Genomic DNA, 16,333 nt, shown 5'->3' on the forward strand with positions numbered 1-16,333 from the left:
ATACTATGCACTAAAATAGAATTTTATCTAAATTTTTACAAGAGTTTAATTTTGATATACTGATAGTATAAAATATTTTATATAATCATATAATTATAACTATTTTTTTAGATAATCATTCTTGTAATAAATATAAAAAATAATTATTTTTATTAATGTAACATTATACAATTAAATACACATATAAAATAATTTTATAATAATACTATATCAAAATTAAATTCTCCCGCATACCATCAACATTGTCCCTATTCATGCAGCCCCCTTTTCATACAAACTGATCTACAACTGTAATTTGGTGTCTGTTTTAGACGTCTTATATTTAAAGGGGGCGAAAATATTGCTTATGAAAATAACATTACATTATTTACTAAATAATGAAGGTCAATTTGGTACATGTACCCAACCCCTTCATTCAGCCAAACCAATGCAATATATCTATATATATATATATAAAAAAAAACAAACCTTGGTATAATTGCAAAGATATTATAACTGAGAGCTTGGGAGTTTTTCAAAGCACTTTCAACTCCAAAAAAGAAATATCAGCCACCACCACTACCACCACCACCACCACCACCACCATAAAGCTGAACTCATTACCTAAATGCAGTTAGTTCCACGCGATGGAAACCAATAATGGTGCATTCTCTAAAAGTGCCACAACTTATATGGCTGTGAATGCCACCATTAGCATATAGCAGCAACAGCATCAGAAGAAGCAGCAGCAGTTTCAAACTTTCACATGGCTCCATTTGAAAACGTTTGTGTGAAACTTAAGCATCATCTTCACATGCATCTTGTCTCCTAAATTGACTTGTATCAGTTTCATCAGTTTCAGTTCCATAACCGCCACCATCTTCAATAGCTACAACATATCCCAGTTGAGTTCTTAAGTAGTCTTCATCCACCACCAACTCATTTTTCTTTTCTCTTTCTTTCCTTTTCAAAATCCAAATGGAACATACTGTTCCAAACAGTGTTACAACTTTGCTGCTATTCTTCTTGTGTCTCACATTAACAAAGATGGAAATGAGTACTTGCCTCTCACCTGATGGACAAGCACTTCTTTCTCTTGTTTCTGCATCTGAAAGATCATCATCAGCATCTTCCTCACTTCTCTCTTCATGGAACCCTTCAAGCTCAACACCATGTTCATGGAAGGGTGTTACATGCTCCCCACAAAGCAGAGTAATTTCCCTTTCTATCCCTGACACTTTCCTCAACCTTACCTATTTGCCTCCCCAGCTTTCTTCTTTGTCAATGCTGCAACTTCTCAACCTCTCTTCCACCAATGTCTCTGGCCAAATCCCTCCCTCTTTTGGTCAACTCTCCCATCTCCAACTCCTTGACCTCTCATCAAACTCTCTAACAGGTTCCATTCCTAATGAACTTGGAAACCTCTCTTCACTTCAGTTCCTTTTCTTGAACTCAAACAAACTCACAGGAACCATTCCTCAGCATCTTGCTGACCTTACCTCACTCCAAGTTCTGTGCCTGCAAGACAATCTCCTTAACGGTTCAATACCATCACAGTTAGGATCATTGAAATCTCTACAGCAGTTTAGGATTGGTGGAAATCCATACCTCACTGGAGAGATTCCATCACAGTTAGGACTACTCACAAACCTCACCATATTTGGTGCAGCTGCCACTGGACTTTCTGGTTCCATTCCCTCTTCATTTGGGAACTTGATCAATCTTCAAACTCTAGCACTTTATGACACTGATGTTTCCGGTTCAATACCGCCGGAACTCGGGCTCTGTTCCGAGTTGAGAAATCTTTATTTGCACATGAACAAGCTCACTGGTTCTATTCCTCCTCAGTTGGGGAAGCTGCAAAAGCTCACAAGTTTGCTTCTTTGGGGGAATGCATTATCTGGGTCAATACCAGCTGAGATTTCTAACTGTTCATCACTTGTGGTGTTTGATGCCTCTTCCAATGAACTCACTGGTGAAATACCTGAGGATTTTGGGAAGCTTGTGGTTATGGAACAGCTTCATTTATCAGACAATTCCCTCTCAGGGAAAATACCATGGCAGTTGGGAAACTGCACAAGCCTTGCTACTGTTCAGCTTGACAAGAATCAGTTATCAGGTTCAATCCCTTGGCAGGTTGGGAAGTTAAAATTCTTGCAGAGTTTTTTCTTGTGGGGTAACTCAGTTTCTGGAACCATACCACCCTCTTTTGGGAACTGCACAGAACTCTTTTCGCTTGACCTTTCAAGGAACAAGCTCACAGGTTCAATCCCGGAAGAGATTTTCAGCTTGAAGAAGCTGAGTAAACTTTTGCTTCTTGGAAATTCTTTGACAGGAGAGTTGCCATCAAGTGTTGCAGATTGTGAATCTTTGGTGAGACTACGGCTCGGAGAAAACCAGCTTTTAGGGAACATTCCTAAAGAAATAGGCCAATTACAGAACCTGGTGTTTCTTGACTTGTACATGAATCACTTCTCTGGAAGCTTACCAGTAGAGATTGCCAACATAACAGTTCTTGAGCTCTTAGATGTGCATAACAACCACATAACCGGCGAAATTCCGTCTCAGATTGGGGAGCTTGCAAACTTGGAGCAGCTTGATCTAAGTCGAAACCATTTGACAGGTGGAATTCCTTGGAGCTTTGGAAACTTCAGTTATTTGAACAAGCTCATCCTCAACAATAATTTACTCACAGGATCAATCCCAAAATCTATTAGGAATTTGCAGAAGCTAACTCTTCTTGATTTGAGTTACAACAATCTCTCTGGTGACATACCTTCTGAGATTGGTTATGTTACAAGCTTAACCATTAGTTTGGACTTAAACTCGAATTCATTCACAGGAGAAATCCCAGAGTCAATGTCTGCTTTGACACAGTTACAATCACTTGATCTTTCTCATAATATGTTTTATGGAGGAATTAAGGTTCTTGGTTCTCTCACCAGTCTCACTTCCCTCAATATCTCGTACAACAATTTCTCAGGTCCTATCCCAGTAACTCCATTCTTCAGAACTCTTTCTTTTAACTCATGCCTTCAGAACCCCCTTCTATGCCAGTCCATTGATGGCAATACGTGTTCTTCAAGCCTGATTCAAAGAAATGGTATAAAATCTGCGAAAACCATAGCTTTCGTAACTGTGATTCTAGCTTCAATTGTGATAATTGCTGTTGCATCCTGGATTATAGCAACTCGTAGTAACAGGTATACAGTGGAAAAATCTTTGGGGGCATTGGCGTCCACATCAGGAGCTGAGGATTTCTCATATCCTTGGACCTTTATCCCATTTCAAAAGCTAAACTTCACCATAGATAACATCTTGGATTGCTTGAAGGATGAAAATGTGATCGGGAAGGGTTGCTCCGGTGTTGTCTACAAGTCTGAGATGCCTAATGGGGAGTTGATAGCAGTGAAAAAGCTATGGAAAGCTAGCAAAGAAGATGAAACACTGGACTCTTTCGCCGTAGAGATTCAGATTCTCGGATACATCCGGCACAGAAACATTGTGAGGCTACTGGGCTATTGTTCTAACAGGAGTGTCAAGCTTCTTCTCTACAATTTCATTCCAAATGGTAATCTGAGACAGCTCTTGCAAGGGAACAGGAACTTAGACTGGGAAACCAGATACAAGATTGCTGTTGGAACAGCTCAGGGTCTTGCTTACCTTCATCATGATTGTGTCCCTCCCATTCTTCACAGAGATGTCAAGTGCAATAACATACTTCTAGATTCCAAATATGAAGCATATCTCGCAGATTTTGGTCTTGCAAAGCTGATGAATTCACCAAGTTATCATCAGGCAATGTCTAGAGTTGCTGGTTCTTATGGATATATTGCCCCAGGCAAGTGTTTTTTACCTTACTTTTTACAAAATAAATGGCATTAGAGTATTTATCTCAGATTATTAAAGTTAATAGTATATGAGATTATAAGTATTAGTAACATAAGTTTTCTGATCTGTTGTTGCTGGTTTAAATTCTAACTTCCATTCACATTAATCACAATGGCAGAGTATGGCTACTCAATGAACATAACTGAGAAGAGTGACGTCTACAGTTACGGAGTGGTTCTGCTGGAGATACTAAGCGGGCGCAGTGCCGTCGAATCCCATGTCGGAGATGGACAACACATAGTTGAGTGGGTGAAGAGGAAAATGGGGAGCTTTGAACCAGCTGTGTCAATACTAGACACAAAACTCCAAGGTCTACCAGATCAAATGGTGCAAGAGATGCTCCAAACACTTGGAATTGCCATGTTTTGCGTGAACTCTTCGCCATCAGAACGTCCCACGATGAAGGAAGTGGTTGCATTGCTAATGGAGGTGAAGAGCCAGCCTGAAGAGATGGGCAAAACCTCTCAACCTCTAATAAAGCACCCTTCAAATCAAAGCTAATTTTTTTCCCTCTTCCTTTCTTTCACTTGCAATGGTTTTTATCCTCTAGTGATTGATTCTCATCTCTCACAAGATGAAAACAAGATGATGTATTATGTGAACTTGAGAGTAGTGACTTAAAACGGCTATTGTTGTACAGTTTTTAGATATATAGATATCATTAGTTTATCTGCTGTATGTGTAGCAGTGATAGTAGTAGTAGCAGCAGTTTGTAGTAACTTATGTTTTGCCACATTTTAATTCTGCATATCCATGATTTCTCATATCATCAATCTTCAAAATCATATGCATGTCATAATGAATTGTTGAACCTAGAGGTGTCGTTTTGCTGGTTGAATGGTCCAGTATTAATACCTCAAGTTCTGCTGATTCTGTGAAAATAATTAATTTCCACAACTTGTTTTTTTCCTCACATATTCTTCATAGAAGAAAGGTACAAGAGAGCCGAAAGGTATGTGGGGCTGGACGGCTAGAAAGGGAAAAAACAAAATTCTTTATGACCCAAAAACACAACAAACACTTTTCTTTAGACTAAATTAATGGTTTGTTTCTGGTAGAGAAAGGAGGGGACAAGGTCCATAAGGGATAACTGATGTTTCGTTCATGCAGAATCAACTTTCGTCTGTTTTTATTCAAATGTATTTATAAGAACCATAGTTTCAGGAGATTATTACTTCAAAAAAATAAAAATAAAAAAAATTAATGCAAAGTATTTTAATTTGATGGAGCAAACTCAATTTTCAATAATGCAATGAAAGTATACAGTGTAGGCAATGATGCAAGGATAAGGAGTAAGAAAGTAATGATGATTAAAACATACAAGAACATGATACATGTTATTTCAGGGCTAAGGTTGGTGGGGGCCAGAATTCCATTTTTGTAAGGAGACAAGCCATGCTTCCTTCCCCTTCTCCCACATGCCTCAGTTGACACTAGATTTGTCTCCCACTTCACAGTTCACATAATCCAAAACCTTCTCCCCTCCTTTGTTTTGGTTTTTAAGACAATGTTGGTCAAAAGGCAGAATAGCCATGTTCACCAGTTTGCTTCCATTATCATATCTTGTCCTGTATTTATTGTCTCCAACAGTTTATAAGATAGCGATTTTTGACACATTAGTAACAAAAAACCAAAACGAGGCAAGTTGGCATGTTTCTTTCATTATCTGAAGAAACAATACGCAACTTGTAATTTACCTAGAATTCAGATACTCAGATCTTTCATGAACAAAAATTTTGATTCAACATTAAGCTTAACTTTTATATTATCGATATTTGCTCTACACTTTGATCAAATGGTTCAACATTGTCACCTAATGTATTATTCTGAAATAATTTTCATTGTGATGAAGGGGAGCCTTGGAACAACGGTTGAGTTGTCTCTGTGTGAGCTCAAAATCACGGGTTTAAGCCATGAAAACAGTCATTGATATAGTTATCAGGCTGTGTACATTGCATCCATTGGGTGCGGCTCTTTCCCGGATCCTGTGTTAACGTGGAATACTTGTGCACCAGGCTGCTTAGAGAATTTTCATTGTGATATAAATATCTAACAGCTTCTGTCAGAATCTAGTTTTAACAAGAAAAGGGACATGGGTGTTGTTACAGAAACAGAAAGAACATGATAAGAACGAAAAGAAGAGACTGTCAGCAAGCATTGTCAGCCACCACCAGTTTAGTAGAAGGCAAGTCTGCATGCAAAGGGCCTACACGAGGTGGGGACGATAAATAATTGGACCCTAAATAGGTCTTAGTTTTATTTTGCAGGTTTTGAAGTGTGATTTCTCTTAAAAACTCCCAACTCACAAACATAACCTACGAGACAAAAAGCTATTGGCAAACTCGCAGGTTGCCGGTAACTCATAAGTCTGCCCTATAAGTTTGACAAGCATAGGATTGGAGGCTATAAGTAATTTCTAGCTGAATACTTACAGGCCTGGGGTTGAGTTCAAATGCTCATAACAGTACTACATGAAATTCACAACACCATAGTGCAATGTGGCACAAGTCACACTTTCCTTCTTTATTAATATACTAAGTAATTGGATTAAAGCCAATGCAACTAGGATTGTAGAGATATGTTTGTGTTATTGTTGATAAATGAATCTAGGACACTCCAGGTTACATAGATTATGCATATATCACATTTGTTCAACCCACAGTTTGGATAATTATAGTATGTTAACCATATAGTACATACACAAGTAGCTAGCAACAACTTGAACAGCTACAAGTGGTGCGTTAATACCGAAGAATTGAGGATTGAAGTCTTGAACAAATTTTCGGCTCTACAATGCAGTAAACATATACAGGTTTCTTAAAGAATATTCAAAAGTTTACATTTAAATGAGACAAAATATTGATTTCCAATAATTTATAAGAAGATTATCTGGTTTTTAATCCCAGGCATAAAAAAATATGCAGAAAAACAAGTGTCACACAGGGTTATAGGGATCTAAACGGCAAGTGAAGTTGTTTACAGATAAAGAATGTGATAGTATGATCACTTCAATAAGTAGCATAATAACATTGTCTTCTACTGTTTTTGGTCATTCCTATGGTGCTGTTAACATCTCAATCAACTAATTTTTCCACCTGTTCAATCACTATAACCAAAATCCCATTCACTCAATTGAATTATGAGAAAAGAGAAGTTCATCTAAACTGAGTTTATATATAATGTTAAATGAAGCTCATATCATCATACTAATAATACAAGTACAGATGCAAATACAATGTCAATATTCAAAAAGAATAACAATGGTCCTTTAAATGCAAAGAACCTCCATCATCCCCCTCACAAACAACTCGTGTGGAGGAGCCGGCTTTCGATCAATTTATTCAAAAACTACATCATACTAAGAAACATTACTTCAGCTACAATTTTGGAATTCCGATCACAAAAACTCTATTAAGTTTTAACTAGTAGCAGCATCCCATAATGGAACAAGAAAACCTCTTACTATGTTACTCATCCAATTGTTTCAGCTCTGCTTTCAGTTGCTCAATCTTGAGACCCATGGATCTCTGCAGAGCCCCCTTCTCCTTCTCCGACAACCTGCACCAAAACAAGAACAATATAAAAACCTGCTTCTATGCACAACTCGTTAAATAAATAATAACTAACTTATAACTGAAATAACTAAATATAACAACCTGGCCAACAAGCCATCGAACATTCCGAGGACTTCTTTGACGGCGGCGCGTGCGCACTCGGCTTCTTCATCGAAGTAGACGGTTTCCTTGGACTCCAACGCCGTCTCGATTTCTTCCCTGGCTTCCGCAAACTTGAGATTGATGGCGTCCACCTCCTTGTTGTGATCCAAGTCATTGCAACTGCCACCGCTGTAACTTCGAGGATTTTGCCAAACCATAGGTGCGATTGTGCGGATAGATTGGGGCTTTGAGGTTGAATTAGTTACGAAGAAGGGAAGTGGCGAAGTACGCGTTGTTGTAGATGGGCGAAGAGGGTATCTGATTCGGAGGAAGGAGTTGAAGAGTGAAATGGTGGCGCGTCGCTGATTCATTTTTTTGGTGTGTTGTGTGCGTTCGCAGTTGCAGAAGCGGATGGTTATTGAAGGAAGACGGAAGCACCCACACCGGAATAAAGTTCCCCAACAATTTTTTTATTTTATTTTCCAAATCTTTAAAGATAATTAGCCGGCAGAATTTATTATTTTTTACTAATATTTTTAGTCATGACTTAAATTTTTTAAATTTAATAATTTAATAATATAATTTTAGTCTATATTTTTTTAATATTTTTAATTAACTACTAGTTAAATACAATACATCTTACTAACATTTTGACATTTTTCTAAAGAATATAATTTTGATGATATAGTATTAATATAATAATATAAACAAATTTAATAAATTTTTTAATATTAAATTTAAAAAATAATTATTTTTACTAAATACGATAATACATAATTATTTTTACATATGAAAAATAGATTTTTTTTATAATAAAATAAAAATCTTTATTTTAAAATAAAATTATTATAACTTTAATTTTAAATATCTAATTTTTATTTTGACGTCAGGAGCAAGTTTATTGTTCTTCTAGGCGAACCTTATTATTTTCACAAGGTTCGCCGTCTCCTTCGACGACCGTACTTTTCGATGAACTTCAAGCAAGTTGGTCCAAAGCTCCAATTCTCTAAATATAAAAATTTATAGTCCTCTTCTAAGTTTTCTCTTTTCACTTTTTACTATTCACTCTCATCCTCTTTTATCTTATTTTTTATTTTGGTTATTTTTTTATCTTTTTATATCTTTAATTTGTCAATTTTAGGTAATTTTATTCTTCTATTCCTTTTGAATTTAATTTATTGTTGTATCATTTTATAATTTAACATGTTTATTTAGTTAGATTAAATTTTCATGTTAGTTTAATAATTAAATGATATAATTAGTTAGTGAAAAATGTTATTTAGATTATTGTTTCATTTTAACTCATTATGGTCTATAGGTATTTAGATTTATTTCTAATGTGTTTGATAATAAGTTAGTTAATTTTAAATTATTTTATTTAAATTATTGCTTTATTTGAAATGATTATGGTTTAGGGTAAAATTATCGTTTAGGATTTTATAATTATTTCGAATATGTTTGATAACAAATTAGTGAATTTTAAATTATTTTATTCTAATAATTTATTCTATTATAGTGCAATTTGATAGCGTAAAATATGTTAGCGTACGAAGATACCTTTTACAAAATATATTGGATTGATTATATTGCTGGCCAACTTAGCCGATTAGTATATCTTATAACTTATGTTTTTTTATATATTTAAAATTCATCTTATTATTTGTGACTTCCGTTTCGTGAGACTTATTGATTTTTGTTTTGTAGGGTTCTTGGATCTTACATATGAGAAAGAATTTACTATAACATTCTCCCAAAGAGATACGGACATACTTTAGACAAGCAGGATTTGAGCATGTGGCATATATACTAGAGTGAGACCATGACTGGGTATTAGTCTCTGCTTTGATCGAGAGATGGCGTCATGAGTTTCATACTTTTCACCTGTCTTGTGGGAAGATGACTATCACCGTGCAGGACATGGTATATCAGTTAGAACTCAACATTGATGGAGATCTAGTGAGCGACTACATTGATGGGTGAGAGTAGTTTTATGATGGACGCTCTATTGTGGACCTCTGTCAGCAGCTGCTAGGTGTTGTTCCGGACCCCATAATAGACAGTCACAAAGTAAGTAGACTGTCAATCTCATTTGGTTTCATGATTTTGTTTGTGGCAGTTGGAGGAGCACCTGACGGAGGAGCGCCTGCTGCGGTAACTCTTTTTGTTATAACATATAACTCATGAATTAATTAAGCATAGATAAGTAAAGGCAATGTAATGAATCTACAAGGTAATCACATCTGCATTGCGAATAACCAACGAAGAAACATGTTATATGATTTCTCCCAATATCCATATATACTCGCAATGACTCTCTATTTTGCAAGTCAAACCTTTCTATACGACGCCTTGTAACCAAAGTGATTATCCTCACTTCCTTGCAAAACCCTTAGGATGATGGTTGGATTTGCTTTGATCAATCACCTTCGAGACAAATCTTTCATGGTCTTGACCCATTGATATTTGTATACAAGTATGAGGACCACTGTATTTCTTCACCTCCCATTTTTCCTGCTTTCGCGATAAGATATGCGTATGTTCCATTGACAACCAGACTCAAATGAGTGCAATATACAATATACTTCATGGACACTCTCTAGTATCTTATACTCCACAGCTTTCTTAATATTATGCGTCTTGACTGTTGTAATAACTTCCTTCTTGTTTTCATACTATTGCCCAATCTCAAACTCATAGGTGGGATCATTCTAGGGGCCTCCTTGACTAAATAAATAATTTGAGGTCATTGTCTTGAGATTCAATGTAGAAAAATGATCGAGCTAATCATATGGTCAGAAAATGACAAACTGTGTCAAAGTAATTTGTATCTCACTGAAGTAGTTTATCTCTTTTCTCCTCCTCATCCGGAATTTTCGTTGATTCAACCTCAGTATCTTCACCATCATCAAGGTTAACTTGATAGCGATCCATCATCGGGTCTTTAATAGCAGAACCCTAATGACTTTTAACTTCAGCTTGCATCATACCATCATTAAAATCTACGACATTTGACCTCTCTTGACTACCTTCAGGTGGCATATTTAGGTCAACCATCGTCCTTCTAATTCTTTTTCTAATTGTCCCACTTAAGGGGATATCATCAACAATATCCACAAAAGTTTCTCCACCCAAGTTGACTAAAAAAACAAATAACTCCAATAGATGAACATTTGTCCAACAGTTGTGTTAGATCCTAATAAGATGCATGTCTTCATCATCACGTAACCGATACCTAATTTACAAAAATATAAAATCTTATCAAAACCATCATCAAATAAAAAATAATAAATTAATAATAATAATTATAATATGTGAATAGTACGAATATACCTTTTGTAAAATAAAATGTTATGTACTTTGATTAGATATCTATAGTAGATTTTTTCATTCTTTTCATGTGTTGCTGACTGATGACATGCACTATCAAAATTTTTAACACTGTTAGACTTTCGACTTCAGGTGGTATGTATACAAATACTAATTGAGCAGAACTAAACACGATAGATCCCTCTTGATTATATATTATTTCACCATTATAATGAATAGATAATAATAAAATTCCAAACATTGTATAGAGTAAACAGAAGATGAGAATATAGGGAGAAGAATGAGATACTAGTAGTGATTTTTGTGAACGATCAGCCTCGGTTGGATTTTATTGAGGTGCCTACTAAAAGTTCGCTGAGAGGTACGATGACTTTACACATTACATAAAGTTCGCTGAGGAGACGGCGAACCTTGTGAAAATGACAAGGCTTGCCGAGGGAGCAACGAACTTGCTCCATATGCCAAAAAAAAAATATTTGAAATTAAAGTTATAATAACTTTTATTTAAAAATAAAGATTTATAACAAAATCCTATAAAAAAAACTCTTTTGTATATTGAATTAATTCAGTGAAATAGCTGGTATCAATACTTTTTATTTATGTTATTATTATAGTCTTATAGCATGAAAAATAAATTATTAAATTTTATTATGATTATCAACTATATAATTTGGTAGTGGAATTTTAAATTTGCAAATAAGTTTATTTTTGTGTGTAAATAATAAATATTTTAGTGTGGTGCTTGATCAAAGTTTAGCTTGGTTTGGTTGTATTTTCAGATATTTAAATGGGGGATGGATTATGGACTGTCCTATGACCCTTTCTTGCTAAAGTGTGTTTAGATGTGAGTTATTCTCTGATTAGATCTTGTTATCAAAATTCAGGAGCTTCTCATCTGTTCTTGGTGTGTGCACTTTGAATGGATCTCAAGGGTCAAGGGAATCTAACAAGGCTGCGGGTTGGCTAGCAAGCTATGAAGCTCGAAAAATTAGTGCTAAATTTACTTGGATTGTCCCTTCCAAAAAACTTGTTACTATTCTTAACATGGATGTTAATATAATTAGCTGATTGTCTGTTTTTCTCCTTTGTTGGAAATTTTTTCACACCAAATAGTGGTAATTCCCAACAGAAATTATTCTCTAAACTCTAGCTCTTTTACTTCGCATTGACAGCTATTATTTTTGCATTTCAATATGATTTTTGTTTTAACATTCAGATTCTTTCACCATAAATTGATAATTAATTAAAAAAAATATATTTTGTGGCAGATGAATGATGAAACTACAATGCGAATTGCCTTGATTCAATTATAACAAAGCCATAAAACATTACTTGATTCATGAATAACGATTTGAATTAGTAATTAAAAGTACACTTGGCAACTATTGGGCCACCTAAGAGGACTTCAAAGCTTTCCAACTAGAGAGGCCATTTGTATAAAATCTGTGATATGATGCATATCAAATCTTAGATTTATGAGGAAGTTAATGTTGTGATCTTCTTTGCCATATCTTGAAGTTACTTTTCATTTGGGGTAAGGCATAGAGTATGAATGTACATCACTTCACATTTTGGACTACCTAAGTATATATTATTCCCTCCAAGGCTCCAATATAAAGGATGATTTGCTTCAAATGTTGGTTAACTCACATGAATACATATTGGTTATTTTGAAACTATGAAGGCTCTAAGGTGAAAAGTATTAACAATTAAGTTGAAGGTCTTGGGAATGGGTGGATTTGGCAATGTGAATATCACTAACACCATATCATTCTCTCTGGTGACCCCAATGCGTAAAAAGTCATAGTTTTTATCTCAACTATGATTGGGGTCGTTACTACCAATACCATCAAGGCTCCAAGGCTGCAAACTTAGTATGTACCTAATATTTTATTGCAAGTATCTAGCTACAGTAAACCATGTTATTCAACAACCAATGTTGTTTAGATTTTGATGATGTATGAAATGAAATCGTACAGTTCAAAATGCATAACAAAAAAAATATTCTAGTTTCCATCTACTTCTGTTTCACATTATGTTCACCAAAAGTAGAATTGAAAGAATTCAAGAAAAACGCTTAGAAAACTGTGGCTAATAATGTGTAGAATCATTGATAATGTTCAGGCTTCAAGACACCGATGTATGGTAAGTTTCTATACAGTTCTGCAAAATCCATCCCGTATCCAACAACAAAATAGTCTGGACACTGCATAGAAGAGAGAGAAACATGTAATGTAAACAAAATTAGTTTATCTATATACGTAACTCATATTTCACGCAGCTTGCTTAGTACTTAGTAATCAAATAAGAACATTTCATGTTACTCAAATGCTAATCTACAATCATCAACATTCACTGATTGAATCGCTGAAAAATTAAAGATAGCTCAATCTCTAGATCTTGGAATATGAAATATTCAAAGCAATGTGGAAAAGGTTGAGAATGAGTAATCATTCGACTCAGCTCAAATTTGGAAACAATGTGGTTGTGGATACATAATTTTGAGTCACAGATTTATTGATCATTATCATAATTGTAAATGAAAATCACAGACAATCATTTAATATGAGAACAAGAGAGTCCTTTGTTACCTCAAATCCCCTGTAGAATTTGCCTTCACCCACTAGTTGAACATTAACTTTTCTCCTTGCTGGCTTATCAAGGAAAGTGCACACGGACACAGAGGATGCTTCTTTTGATTTCAAGTGTTCAATAACTCTACATAAAGTATGTCCTGTATCTACGATGTCTTCAACCTAATAATTAATCAGTAATATTATTCATATTAAAAATATCATTGCTATGGAACAGGTCTATTAAGAACTATAAAAAGGTGGACTGATCTTGATCCTTAGTTATTATGGCAATGTCGAAGATCACTCTAGATTAATTTGTATTTGTTTGACTAGTGAGTCTATGTACTCTATGTACTCTAATTGCTTCACTTTATTGTGTTAAATTTTCGGTTTAAAAAAAAAATTGTGTATTATAATTATTTTTAAGTTATCAAAACAAAAAATTATTTAATGAAGTCAACAAATACTCCAAATTGATAATAATTAGTTCATAATAATGAAAGTGACAACGTAAAACCGTTTTATGGAACAGAATTTTCATTGAAGTAAAATTTCTTCTTAATTATATTTACTGTAAGGTGCAACTTTAATTTAATTCAATTTAATTTATCTTTGTAGTTTATTAGAGAATACATCAACTTTGAATTGAAATTACATACTATATATTGACGTATTTATAGCTACTTGATAATCATAGTGCTATTGAAAAGCTATGCACAAATGTGAAGTATATATAGAAAGAGATAAGAGGGTTAAGTGAAGAAGGAACTGTGATACCAAGATGACGTGGCGGCCTTTGACATCAACTTTCAAATCCAAAGAAATGGTGGGCGCACAGTTGGACTGTATTCCTGCACCGTAGGATTCGGCTCTCACGAAATCAACGGCAAGGGGGAGCTCAATCCTTCGAACTAGGTCGGCCAGAAAGAGGAAAGCACCGGTAGCCACGCCAACGGCCACCGGCGGCGGAGAAACCGCACGAAAGTCGGCAGAGATTTGGGCGGCGAGGTTGGTGACCCGGCAAGAGATTTGCTCCTCGCTCCATAGAACTCTCTCTATGTGGGAGTGCAAAGCCATTAGACTCGGGTGGAAGAAAGAGAGAGAAAGAGAAAGAATAGGGTTTAGAGGATTGAAATTTGTTGCTTTGATACTACCAGAATAGAAATAAATACATTCTTGATGGGTATGTTTAACTAATAGCAAACTAACAAATATTTTTAAATTATATTTTATATTAATTAGTTGTTATTAATTAATAATTATTTAAAATTGATTAATTAAAAATTATTTATTTATATTTTTTAAATAATAATATATACTGAATTTTTTAATCAATTAAAAATTATTTCTTTATATTTTTTTAAATATAATAATATATACTGAACTTTTTATTTTGTGCATTGAATTTAATTAATATTATTTGTTTTTTGTGTCAATAACCATGAAAATTTGGGATGAGCGTCACTTCTGGCTCACACCAACCATGAAAACTACCCTAAGAACGAATTTTGGGACATGACATTTAAACAATTATCACCTGTATTATTTCGTACTTGGCTAATATTATTGGAAACATTTCAAGTGCACCGAGAAGTACCGGTGCACCAGTTGTTTTAACCGTTGATCTGAATTAATATATATTATATATATTTTTTATAATTCAGATCAACGGTTAAAATAACTGGTGCACCGGTACTCCCAGTGCACTTGAAATGCTTCCAATATTATTAATTAGTATGAAAGTAATTTTCGATTCTACTTTTGTTATGTCCTGTGTACACTATTATTGTTTATTTGGAGGCTGTGTAAGCGACAATGACAGGTAAATAACTATTAGAATTTATCGGTATTTTTTTGGGTTTTTCTTTTAGGAATATGATAAGAAAGAAAACACCAACACGTTTGCTATTGATAACTATTATATTAGACGTTTTTATTTTAATAGACATGCATAATTCATGTTATTATCATATTGTTACACGGCAAGCTTCCTCATGATTGAATGAATTATAGAATGAGGATTGCTAAATGATTGGAATGCAAAGCATATAAAAAAAAGACTTTGTATATAAAATTGGTCACTAATATAAAATATAAATTAAAATATAAATATATATTAAAAATAAATTAAATTATATATATTTATATATAAATATATTAATGACTAATTTTAATATATAAATAACATCTTAAAAAACCAATTATGAAACTTTAGATCCCACCATTTAACATGCAACTGAAAAAACGGACGAGATTAATTTGAGTACTATAATGATAAATAAGATCTATTCTGAAATCGTTATTCATTTTCTTAGGATACATTCACCAATATACAAGTGAGAACACAGGAGAGAATCATGTTTTTGATTTTGATTGAACGTGATGATTGAACCTTAAGTAGTCAATAATTTGCAGGAGATTTGCGTACCTTTCATAAACTAATGGAGTTATGAAAAAAGTTTAAGCTTAATGCATAAATGAATTAATCAACCAAATCTCAGGATTTTTTTTTTCCTCAAGTGATTATTATAATTAGTTATAATTATACATGGCATAACAGTGATGTCAGCGTCCACATGAACCATAGTTGTACTATACCGAATTTAAATAGCAGACACACAAACAAAAGAATTTAATAAGACGCAATAAGAACGAAGTATATCAAAATTCGAGTCCAAAATTATATAAGGTCTAAAGTTAATAAGTTAGACCATCTGCTACAATCCAATCCTAACTAAAATAGAATCATGAAATTAATCTGAAGACGCTAAAATAAAACTGCTAACAAAGACTAACAAAAATAAATCCTTGAATCCCTCAGAATTGACTGACGATCATCTCCAAAAAAAATTAAAATAGGAGAGGACCTAAAAGATAATGTTACCTCATTGAGCCCCAAAAGAA

At 34.2% G+C, this 16,333-nt stretch overlaps 3 protein-coding genes across 3 annotated transcripts; 1 reads left to right on the plus strand and 2 right to left on the minus strand.

The window, feature by feature from the left end:
* Positions 1-469: 469 nt before the first annotated feature.
* LOC112712485 (uncharacterized) lies at positions 470-4,539 on the plus strand. The gene is made up of 2 exons (XM_025765382.2): positions 470-3,820; positions 3,989-4,539. Exons 1-2 carry the CDS (start codon positions 958-960, stop codon positions 4,369-4,371), a joined length of 3,246 nt encoding a protein of 1,081 aa, XP_025621167.1. The 5' UTR covers positions 470-957; the 3' UTR covers positions 4,372-4,539.
* Positions 4,540-7,024: 2,485 nt separating this feature from the next.
* On the minus strand, positions 7,025-8,037 carry LOC112712486 (embryogenesis-like protein). The gene is made up of 2 exons (XM_025765383.3): positions 7,527-8,037; positions 7,025-7,428 (listed from the first exon to the last, which is right to left on the minus strand). The coding sequence occupies exons 1-2, from the start codon at positions 7,895-7,897 to the stop codon at positions 7,338-7,340; spliced, it is 462 nt and encodes a 153-aa protein (XP_025621168.1). The 5' UTR covers positions 7,898-8,037; the 3' UTR covers positions 7,025-7,337.
* Positions 8,038-12,724: 4,687 nt separating this feature from the next.
* LOC112712487 (uncharacterized) lies at positions 12,725-14,605 on the minus strand. The gene is made up of 3 exons (XM_025765384.3): positions 14,207-14,605; positions 13,445-13,609; positions 12,725-13,059 (listed from the first exon to the last, which is right to left on the minus strand). Exons 1-3 carry the CDS (start codon positions 14,504-14,506, stop codon positions 12,961-12,963), a joined length of 564 nt encoding a protein of 187 aa, XP_025621169.1. The 5' UTR covers positions 14,507-14,605; the 3' UTR covers positions 12,725-12,960.
* Between the last annotated feature and the right edge of the window lie 1,728 nt (positions 14,606-16,333).

This window comes from Arachis hypogaea, chromosome 9, assembly GCF_003086295.3.
Source record: "Arachis hypogaea cultivar Tifrunner chromosome 9, arahy.Tifrunner.gnm2.J5K5, whole genome shotgun sequence".
Lineage (NCBI taxonomy): Eukaryota > Viridiplantae > Streptophyta > Magnoliopsida > Fabales > Fabaceae > Arachis > Arachis hypogaea.

Excerpts from the sequence above, each read along its gene's own strand:
- LOC112712486 (XM_025765383.3), bottom strand. The coding sequence starts at position 7,897 with ATGAATCAGCGACGCGCCACCATTTCACTCTTCAACTCCTTCCTCCGA. Across the intron at positions 7,429-7,526 it reads TTCGATGGCTTGTTGGCCAG|GTTGTCGGAGAAGGAGAAGG; the intron begins GTTGTTATATTT and ends GTTTTGGTGCAG.
- LOC112712485 (XM_025765382.2), top strand. The coding sequence starts at position 958 with ATGGAACATACTGTTCCAAACAGTGTTACAACTTTGCTGCTATTCTTC. Across the intron at positions 3,821-3,988 it reads TTATGGATATATTGCCCCAG|AGTATGGCTACTCAATGAAC; the intron begins GCAAGTGTTTTT and ends TCACAATGGCAG.
- LOC112712487 (XM_025765384.3), bottom strand. The coding sequence starts at position 14,506 with ATGGCTTTGCACTCCCACATAGAGAGAGTTCTATGGAGCGAGGAGCAA. Across the intron at positions 13,610-14,206 it reads AAGGCCGCCACGTCATCTTG|GTTGAAGACATCGTAGATAC; the intron begins GTATCACAGTTC and ends ATTAATTATTAG. Across the intron at positions 13,060-13,444 it reads AATTCTACAGGGGATTTGAG|TGTCCAGACTATTTTGTTGT; the intron begins GTAACAAAGGAC and ends TCTTCTATGCAG.